At 53.2% G+C, this 10,487-nt stretch overlaps 2 protein-coding genes across 3 annotated transcripts; both read left to right on the top strand.

Annotated features, from left to right (window-relative positions):
- Window positions 1-211: 211 nt before the first annotated feature.
- Window positions 212-1,671, top strand: LOC104056558 (avidin). Its single transcript, XM_009557819.2, has 4 exons — window positions 212-371; window positions 503-713; window positions 1,127-1,247; window positions 1,526-1,671. The coding sequence occupies exons 1-4, from the start codon at window positions 300-302 to the stop codon at window positions 1,566-1,568; spliced, it is 447 nt and encodes a 148-aa protein (XP_009556114.2). The 5' UTR covers window positions 212-299; the 3' UTR covers window positions 1,569-1,671.
- Window positions 1,672-1,951: 280 nt separating this feature from the next.
- LOC128850553 (avidin-like) lies at window positions 1,952-3,864 on the top strand. 2 transcript variants are annotated; one of them, XM_054055480.1, is made up of 4 exons: window positions 1,952-2,109; window positions 2,713-2,923; window positions 3,385-3,505; window positions 3,575-3,863. In XM_054055480.1, the coding sequence occupies exons 1-4, from the start codon at window positions 2,038-2,040 to the stop codon at window positions 3,606-3,608; spliced, it is 438 nt and encodes a 145-aa protein (XP_053911455.1). In that variant the 5' UTR covers window positions 1,952-2,037; the 3' UTR covers window positions 3,609-3,863. The 2 variants fall into 2 exon arrangements, with proteins under 2 accessions (XP_053911455.1, XP_053911456.1); XM_054055481.1 differs by lacking the exon at window positions 1,952-2,109 and adding an exon at window positions 2,175-2,570 and having other exon boundaries at window positions 2,608-2,923; window positions 3,575-3,864.
- The last annotated feature ends 6,623 nt before the right edge of the window (window positions 3,865-10,487 follow it).

Here is a 10,487-nt window from a genome sequence, read left to right as displayed (position 1 = left end):
CACTAAGCATCTATCTTGGCAGTCACTCATGTGCAGGAGCCAAGGCCTCCCTGTGAGGTGCCAGGGAACCATGAGCAAGGAGGGACAGTTTCAGCAGGCGATTATGGGAATATCTATGTGCAGCCACCCTTTCAGAAAACCGGGAACTGCAGATTTGGAAACACCCATATTGCACAATGCCCTGGTCAGAGCTACCACCCATAGGCTGGCAGCAATAAAAGGGCGAAGGAGCGAGCACTTCAGCAGAGACCTGTGAGGAGCACATCCCTGGGTACGCCAGCTGTCTGCTCGCTGCAGAGATGGTGCAAGTGACTACCTTTCTCCTGGTGCTCAGCCTGGCCCTGGTGGCTTCTGGCCTCTCTGCAAGAAAGGTAATAGCAAGGCTGGGATGCATGGGGCAGGGTGGGCAGGGAGGCCACCTCTCCTGGGGCTGCCCAGCCCTGCCAGTCTGTCTGTGCCCAGTCTGTGCTGGGGCACCAACTCTGAGACCCATCTGTTCCAGTGCGTGCTGACTGGGCAGTGGACCAACGACCTGGGCTCCAACATGACCATTGGGGCTTTGAACGGAAAAGGCGAATTCTCTGGTTCCTACCACACAGCCGTTACTGCCACCACAAACAAGATTCAGATTTCACCACTGCAGGGGTCGCAGCACAGCACAAACCAGAAGAGCCAGCCTACCTTTGGCTTCACCGTCAATTGGCGTTTTTCAGGTATTTATCCTTTTCCAGCCTGATTGTGATGTCCCCAGAGCTCCCCCTGATCTACTTGTCATGTTTTCAGAGCTTCCCTGCCCTCCCTGCGAAGTTCTTGATGCTTCTCTGCCCTCCTCTGTAGTGTCCCGGGTGATTCCCTGCCTCCTGCTGCAGTGACCCCAGTGCTCTCCCATCCCCTGTGCTGTCCGTGACATTCCCAGAGCTCCCCCTGATCTTGGAGTTCCTTGACTGGTGTCACATCCCAGTCCCACCACTTCTGTTCCCACCACTGCTGTCCCCAGAGGGCAGGGACAGCCTGGATCTTCTGTCCCCTGCACCGGGACAGGCTGCAGTGCTGCTTCTCGGCACCGACCTGCCTCCCTGGCCATGCCTGGCCATGCTCAACCCCAACTCTTGTCCTTTTGCTGCAGACTCTGTCACGGTCTTCACGGGCCAGTGTTTTGTGGACGAGGACGGAAGGGAGATTTTGAAGACCATGTGGCTCCTGCGGTCCCGTGTGAACAGCATCAAGGATGACTGGAAAGCCACCATGTGAGTCCCTGTCCCTGCCCTGTCTGGGTCCCCTGCACATCCCCAGGGATTGGGGCTCTCCCGCTCCATGGTGCTCGGAGCCTGGCAGAGCTACTGCCAGTGTGGGGGTGACTGAGAATGAGGCACTCGTGCACAGCCTCCCAGGGGGTGCCACCAATGTGCAAGTGCTGCTGGGGGTTGGACAATGCGGGGTGGTCATTCTGCACCACCCAGGTGCATTTGCGCTGTGCCAAGGTGCATTTTCCAGCCTTATGTCTCCTCCCCGTGCATCTCTGCAGGGTCGGCATCAACGTCTTCACCCGCCTGCACTCACGGGAGTGAGGATGGCAGCATGGAGGTTCCCGTCTCGGCTGCACCGAGGATACAGACACTCCCCATCATTCCCCATCTCCTGCTTCTCTCAATAAAACTTTGCTGCAAATACTGTCTTGGCTCCTGCCGTGGCGTGGCTCAAAGCCCACATTCCCCCGAGCCCCCCCGCCGTGGCATCCGACAGCCTCTCCTGTCCCCGTCCCCGAATCCCGATGTGCGTCCCCTGCCGTGACCTTCAGCCCACGGCCCGGGCTCCTCCACTGCGGCCCCATCACGCTCTTTCATGTACCCTGCTGTGCTTGGCAGAGCAGGAACCCCGCTCAGTCCGTTGTGGTGGCCGACTGCCCATCTCCCACCAGGGTGGCCTTTGGCAGGAGGCCCGGCATGGGCGGCCACAGCCCAGCCACAGCTATAAAAGGGGCTGAGCAAGCAAGGGGCAGCAGAGCCTGGGCACTGCACAGCCGCCACCGCTGCTGCCATGCGGAGCCTCAGCTGCTGCGTCCTGCTCGCCCTGGCACTGCTTGGCCCCGGCACTGCTGCTGCCAGGAAGGTAAGGGCAGCCTGGGGCAGTGCCCAGTCTGGGGGCTGCCCACTCCTGCTGTGCCATGCTGAGCTGTGCCATGCCATGGTGTGCCATGCTGAGCTGTGCCTTCCTGAGCTTTGCCATGCCATGCTGAGCTTTGCCATGCCATGGTGTGCCATGCTGAGCTTTGCCTTGTTGAGCTTTGCCATGCTGAGCTGTGCCTTGCTGAGCTGTACTGTGCTATGGGGGTTGCGCTGCACTGCGCTGTGCCGTACCGTGCTGCGCTGTGCCATCCCAGCGCACAGTGTTTGTGGCTGAGGGGCTGTGTGCTATTGTTGTGCCCTGCTGTGCCCTGCTGTGTGCCCTACGGCCGTGCTCTGGCTGTGCTGTCCCCAGGGGTAGTGTTGTCACCTGCCTCCGGAACAGGGCACAGCCAGCACCCCCAGCTCTGCATTTACCTGCCCTGGGAGGGAGAAGCGCTGGCCCAGGTGGTGCCCATGCCACTGGTCCCAGTGCCATGCACAGAGGCTCTGCCAGCCCCTGCACAAGCAGGGCATACAGCCCGGCAGGCTGGGGTGAGGGTCCTGGCTCGGCACTGCCGGGGGCTCTTGCATGACCCCCGGTTTCCAGTGTGACCTGCAGGGGCTGTGGAGGAACGAGCTGGGCTCAAACATGACCCTCTCGGCCCTGGACGCGGCTGGGACTTTCTCGGGATCCTACCACACCGCCGTAGCAGCCACCAACAAGAAGATCCTGGTGTCACCCCTCCAAGGGACCCAGCAGCACCCTGGTACCAAGAGGCAGCCCACCTTCAGCTTCACCGTGCAGTGGCAGTTCTCAGGTACAGTGGTACCTGGCCGGGCATCCCCGGGCAGCCAGCGACGCCCTGCCCGTGCTGGGAGAGGGGCAGCCCACGCGTGGTCTCCAAACCCACCCTGGCAGCCAGAGAAACCCTGCCCATGGCCACAGACTGGCCACATGCACTCAATCTTGCCGTGGGACACGGTGTGAGGAGAGCAGTCTGCCTGGGCGGGTGGCAGGGCTGCCTGTGTCTGGTGGAGGCGGTGGGGCTGTCTGTCTGCCTGTCTAAGGAAAAAGGCAGGGCAGGTGCCCATCGCTCCATTCAGGCAATGTGGCAGCAACGCACTTGGGCAATGTGGCAGAGAAGTTCATCTGTCAGCATGGAGCATGTAGTGGCGGTGGGGGTCAGTCTGTCTGCGTGCCAGGATCGGGTGGCCCAATGCCCTCTGCCTGGAGGATGCAGGCTTTTAGCCTCCTCTTGCCTTGTTTGAACCCCGCCAGACTCTGCCACTGCTTTTGTGGGCCAGTGTTTCGTGGACCACCGTGGGAAGGAGACACTGGAGACCACGTGGCTCCTGCGCGAAGAGGTCCCATCCCGCAGGGATGCCTGGAAAGCCACCAGGTGAGCTCTGACACTCCCCACCTGCCCCACAGCCCTGCCTCCCCTCCTGCTGATGCACTTTCCCTGCAGGGTCGGCACCTCCACCTTCACTCGCATCAAGTGATGGAGACAAGGACTGCACCTGCCAGCACCCTGCTGTCCCGCTGGCAGGCCAAGGCTCTCTGCTGCCCCAGGGCCGGGCTGCGATCCCACCTGCTCCCCACATCCTGGCTGGGAAACATTCTCACACTGCCCTGCTTCCTGCCAGCGTCTCCCGCCATGCTGCTGGTGGGCTTCCCTTTCTCATGTCTCGCTGCCCCTGCTCATGGAGCCAAATAAACCTTTCTCTGCCCAGCAGAGAGCTGCGTCCTGTGTGTCCCTGCGGTGCAAGCGGCCACTCTGGCTGTGGGCAGGGTGAGATGGGGTGTGGGCAGTGCTCCTTCGGGGGGCTGGGAAGGTCAGGGCAGGACAGCAGCTGGGTGATCCCTCTGCCAGGCCGTGGCTTCAGGCCTCAGCAGGTGCCTTCTTGCCTGTACACCCACCTGGGGTACATACAGAGGCCCTGTGGCAGGTGGCCCTGGACACTATCCTTGGCAGGGAGCAGCACGATGCTCCACAGCTGCGCATTGGGAAGAAGGCTGGGTGCAGGCAAGCCAGCATGTTTGCCTGGCCTCATCCTTCACGTCTGTCCTCCAGTCTGCCCCATCTTCCCATTAAACTCCATTTCCAGCCATTGCTCTCACTGGGGGCTCTGTCCTGGGTGTGCGTAGGGGCCCACAGAAGGGACCATTGTCGCAAGCTGGGAGCCTGGAATGTTGGACTACTCTAAAGTCCATGCTGGATATTGGAAGGACCAGAGGAGGAACTTGGGCTCCAGAGGCAGCTACTGGGCAGACTGCGTTGCTAAGTCTAGGTAGCGGACGGGTCCCTTCTGATTATACGTATGCATGCATGTTCTTCCCTTTAACTGCCTGTCACCCCAGCAGCCCGAAAGTGGACGAGGATGGAACTCTTTTCACAAGATAACATCACCTGTGCAATAAACTTTATTTTATCAGCTCATTAGGAAAGAAATCAAGGACGTTGAATCGGGGCCCAATACCCTTTGCACACCCCTGTCCGATACATGAACTCACTAATCCATCACTTCAGCAACCCATGAACTTTCTAACTCACAAGTTTGCTAATCCACTGCACACAGTTCCTAACTTGTGTGTCCCTGAGCATCCCAGGGAGAAGCTGTGTGAGCAGGGAGAGGCGCAAAGGGCTCCAAGGAGGGAGCTGCCTGGAGGCTGTAGGGCTGCTGGGGAGAAAAGCTCTGATGGAGCAGGGACTTTGGGCAGAGAGCACTCAATGCCCTGGGAAAGCGTCAGGGCTGGTTCACCATCCTCTTCCTCTCATGGTGCACCTGTCCTTGCCCAGCCTTCCTCAGCCTCTGCTCCTTTCCCTCCATCCTTGCTGGGCTCTGGGACTGCTCTCAGCCACACCAGCTCCTGGGCACCCACATTCTTATCCTCACCTCTGCATTCTTATCCTCACCACTGTAACCTCATCCTCACCCTTTCATCCCCATTGTTACCCTTGTACCCTCATCCTCACCCCTGCCTTCCACGTGAAGCCTCTCGGTTCTTCTCTGTTGCATATGGGCATCCTTGGCACTGTGCTGACCAGCCCAGGCTCATTCTTGTGCCCACCCTCCCCAAACTCCCACTGTCACTTTCACCAGCAGCACGAGTGGGTCCCCAATGCTTTCCCAAATGCTGTGTGAGGGTAAAGCCCCAGAACTCCAGCAGGAAGGTGAGGCTGGGTGCTCCAGGGGGGAGCCCTGCTACCAGAGCTCAAGGTTGCACTGAGAATGCACTTGGGAGCGGAAGTCCCAGGGCTCAAGGCTTCATTTCTAGCCTTTCATCATGTACACGATTGCAAATTTCTTATCTATTTGTGTCTCCTGAGAAGGCAGCCAAAGGGACAGGAGATTAGGTAAGAAGCCTGCTTGTTTATCAGAGGAACAGAAACAGCAAGCAAAACCACAGTGTTTACACGAAGCCAGCACTGATAGTGTCACCATCTCCCAAGCTGTGCCCCTCAGCTAACCCAAACATCGCTCACCCTGTCCTTGCTTCCCATACATCCCTGTTCTTGGTCCTTCAGGAGGTGTCCTGCTCCTCAGCAGCAACAGCCCACCCTGGCCTGGTCGTGCCCCTACACGCACTGGTCTTTCGCTCTCTCCTGCTACATGAGACCAGAGTTGCCAGCCTCTGGCTCACAGTATGTTCCCTGGGGTTTTTCTGTTGCTGATAAGGCAGATTTGCTTCCTTCATCTGCCAAATCCTCAGAGTGACTGCAGATCACCTGTCGTCCCTGCACACTCAATCTCACTCTTCCCTCATATCTCCTCATGCTTCTGTCCACCCCCGCAGTGGCCAGGGTGTGGTTTGGGGTCTGGGGGCTCCTGCAGGGCAGCGGTGAAGCCCAGGCACAGCCTTCAGCCAGGATATGCGGGGCCAGGGACCTTCAGGCTGGGCTGTGACAGCAGGCACCCCGAGACGGCCTTGCCTGCATCCCTGTTCCTATCCCTGTGGTTGTGGGGCAAGAGCAGGGACAGTGTGCAGGCAGCTCTCAGTGACACATCCACTCGTTCCCCTCATCCGCTACTTAACCTCCTGTCCTGTTGGTATTTTAGCCACAAAGTAATATCATTAAAGACAAAATAATATCATTGCAGAGCCCAAAATGGGGACCAATGTCTATTTTGAGTACATTGTACATAAGATTAAAATCCCATATCTGCACCATGGAAACTCAACATCATTTTCTTTTTTTAGATACCTGAGTTCCATTTAAACTATATTGTCCTCTACCTTTTCACAACTTGTCGATCATTCTGATGCCACACATTCAGATGCTACTGCAATTGTTCCTCTATGGTCCTAAGCTCATAGTTTCAAAACACAAGGCCTGACCTTTGCAGAAATGCACATGCTTTTAAACCAGTAACCATCTCTCCACTGAGTCAGGAGGCATGAGCAGTATTCATGCCTCCTGCTGGAGGTACATTCCTTCTGAGTAGGCGCATTGGTCAGACTGGTTACAAATGAAACAGAAAGTGCCTTCTTTCAGCACAGTGATTGTGTTTTTTCTGTACTGGTATTTGGTCTGAGTTGAGTTCTATTCCAGAAAGGGAAATTAGAGCAATTATTGTAAATACAATCCTTTGCCTCTTCTCATTCACCTAGGGTCAAAGGAATCACGATAAGGGGTATAGCTGCTCTGGGAGAAATTTGGGTACGGGCACACACCCAGTAATCTGTTTGATAAGATAGATTTGCCATGTGATGCACAAACAACACGAAGGAACGGTGTTCCTTGTTACTAATACTGCAGAGTATTGTTAAAGCAGTAAACAAAGATCTTGCTCTAACACAGTTTTGAGAATAACTCTCACAGAATGGGGTTGTCAATGCATGTTTGAGTCCATTTTGGCAATGGTTTGCCAGCTGTTTTTGACCAAGTGTATAAAAGAGAAAAGAACCAAGGCATCTATATAAAGAAAGGTTAATACGAGAAGTAGGGTAATCATAGAATCATAGAATCATAGAATGACTAGGTTGGAAGGGACCCACTGGGTCATCGAGTCCAACCATTCCTAACAATCCCTAAACCATGCCCCTCAGCACCTCGTCCACCCGTCCCTTAAACACCTCCAAGGAAGGTGACTCAACCACCTCCCTGGGCAGCGTCTGCCAGTGCCCAACAACCCTTTCTGTGAAAATTTTTTTCCTGATGTCAAGACTGAACCTCCCCTGGCAGAGCTTCAGGCCATTCCCTCTTGTCCTGTCCCCTGTCACTTGGGAGAAGAGGCCAGCTCCCTCCTCTCCACAACCTCCTTTCAGGTAGTTGTAGAGAGCAATAAGGTCTCCCCTCAGCCTCCTCTTCTCCAGGCTAAACAACGCCAGCTCTCTCAGCCGCGAGCCTCAACATCCTTCTTGGGGTGAGGGGCCCAGAACTGAACACAGTACTCAAGGTGTGGTCTCACCAGTGCTGAGTACAGAGGGAGAATAACCTCCCTGGACCTGCTGGTCACACCGTTTCTGATAGAAGCCAAGATGCCACTGGTCTTCTTGGCCACCTGGGCACATTGCTGGCTCATGTTCAGTTGGCTGTCAACCACTACCCCCAGGTCCTTCTCCTCTAGGAAGCTTTCCAGCCAGACATCTCCTAGTCTGTAGCACTGCACAGGGTTGTTGTGCCCCAAGTGCAGGACCTGGCATTTGGCCTTGCTAAACCCCATGCCATTGGTCTCAGCCCAGTGGTCCAGCCTGTTCAGATCCCTTTGCAGAGCCTCCCTACCCTCCAGCAGATCCACGCTTCCACCCAGCTTAGTGTCATACGCAAACTTGCTGAGGGTGCATTCAATGCCTTCATCCAGGTCATTGATAAAGACATTGAACAGGGCTGGACCCAGTACCGAGCCCTGGGGAACCCCACATGTAACTGGTCTCCAGCTGGAGTTAAGTCCATTGACCACCACTCTCTGGGCCCGGCCATCCAACTGGTTTTCCACCCAGGAGAGTGTGTCCCTGTCCAGGCTTGAGGCTGAAATCTACCCAGTTCCTATCTTTAGAGGTACAGAAGGGAATCTTAACCCAATAATGAAATATGGAGTCTTATGGCTAACTCTTCTTCACTGGTGAATTTGTACCACCTGCATGCACAGCACCAATTTATGTACCTGGCTGCGTTTTTCCTGGTTATATTTCCCCAGCCCAACCTTGTTAATGTTATTTCCACCAACCTTTAAAACAGTTATCGACATACCACCCAGGATGACATGGGCCACAACTACTGAGGAAAAACAAAGCCAGCTGTGCTGATGCCATCTCAAACCTTCCCCTTGTGGAACTGAGTCTGGAGTGATTACCACTCTGTAAGGACAGTGAATACCCCAAACAGAACACTGTCCTTTGTTTATAATCTCTGACAGCCCACTTGGCCAACCAGTGGGTGACAGCCTAGTCCAGAAAGCAAACTAGAAAGAAAGAATACCCAGCATCGTTCTGGAGTTCCTTCAGCCTTTATAGCCTCAAACTTTTCTGTTTTCAGTCTCTAAGGTAGGATTGACAGGGTCTTGGGATGTCGATAATAGTCCACCTAATTGTTCTTTGAGCAGACATTTAACATGAGTGGTGAATACTTTACAGCAAAGTAAGAAGTTAATAACATCGTATATAGACCCTCCCATTTAAAGTCCAACTTCTTTTTGCAAGAGCAGGCTTTTATTGTTCCTGCATCTCCAGACTGCATATCATTTACTTGCCTTCCGGCTGGTACTGGTTGAAATCATCTGGCTTGTGCCTCGCCTTCTGGTAGATGGTTTTTGTATCACCAATTCAAATCTGGTAACTCGTTCCTCTCCATCTAAGAGGCTGGTCCTAGTGGGGACAAAGGTCTCAGTCACAGCTAAGTGCCAAACACAATTTCTGCTGGTGACAACCCTAGGGCCTGTGCAGTGGTATCGCTAATATTCCATCACGCTATTCCCAGAAATTCTGCCCACTTCAAACCTACTCAGCTACAAATTTGTGAAGTTTTTAGGAGTGCTATTTATTATTTTCACCTGTCCTGAGGACTGCAGATGACACAGAACATGGAGTTGTTCCTGTATTCCTAAACTTCCTTAGATGTTTGGTTTCCCACTGAAAAATAAGAACACCTATCAGATTCCCTAGTTTCAGATAGTCCATATCTGGGAATGATTTCCTACAGGAGTGCTCTGACCACTCATGCAGTATCAGCTTCCCTGGTGGGGCAACTTACCCATCCTGAGAGCTGATTTATGATTACCAGCAGATGCTTGAATCCTTTCATGTGAAGAAGGACATCATAATCAATGTACAGCCTTCGGAATGGGAAATGTGGCCAAGGTCATCTTTCAATCTCCTGTTTGGGTTTTGCATCAGAAAACTTCCAACATGCAAGACAAGGACTCACAGTCATTTTTATTGCCGTTTGTATTCTGGGAGCTGCCCATATTTTCTCAATTCACTTAACAACTGCTATAATTCCTCCTTATGTTTTATCAGGAAAACACCTAGCCAGTGTCATTAAATATTTTCTTGGTAAACTAGGGTTTCCCCTAATAATGCAAATTCCAGATTCAACTTTCCCAGCCTCCCAGCTTTCTCATCAAGTTCATTCTTCCTGAACGACCCCTGCATACATTCGGGCTGGATTATTGGTATCTGGCCAGTTATTGGTAGAAGAAGTTGTTATGGTGGTACACTCATGTACAAGTTTGTGGGCAACAGCTTTATCTGCCAGTTCATGATTGCTTTTGCAGATTGCTGGATCCTTTGGTGTGAGCTGGACAGTGTGTTATGGTGATTTCTTTTGGAAGCTTAATACCTTCCAACAGCATTCAGATTTCAGTCCCATTAGAAATATTTTTTTCCCCAGGTAAGGAACCTTCAATCCTCCCATAGCATATCCGTTGCATGACACACACCAAGGGCATATTTAGAGCCTGTATAGTTACTTGCTGATTACACCCCCACAAGGCTTCTCTCGCTAAAGCAGTTAATCCAGTCCCTTAGGCGCTCACTGAGGGTTGTAGAAGTTCTGCTTTAAATACTTCAAGGGTATTTAAGTACCTTTAATTTTTTCACCATGGCGTAGCCCATGTGTCATTTTCCATTCATGTGGAATGAAGACTCATCAGTGAAAAGAGCTGGATCCAAGTTCTCTAGAGCCTGATCCCATGGGCAGCTGGAGTGAAATGCTACCTTAACACCATTGTGACGTGGCCCACCATCAGAGGGAAGAGTCATTGAAGTCGCTGGGTTCACAACATTACATCTTTTTTTTAAAGTAATTCTATCAATATTTAAAATCAGTAATTCATATTGCTACCATCCTCATGGGGACAATGCAGATGTTCTTTAAGAATCTGTTCTACCTTATGTGGAACACATATGGCTGTTGAGTGACCAAGCGCTAACGCTCT

This window comes from Cuculus canorus, chromosome Z (assembly GCF_017976375.1).
Source record: "Cuculus canorus isolate bCucCan1 chromosome Z, bCucCan1.pri, whole genome shotgun sequence".
Classification (NCBI taxonomy): Eukaryota; Metazoa; Chordata; class Aves; order Cuculiformes; family Cuculidae; genus Cuculus; species Cuculus canorus.
Note: the sequence above shows the minus strand (reverse complement) of the source record. Positions and strands in the feature narration are given on the sequence as shown.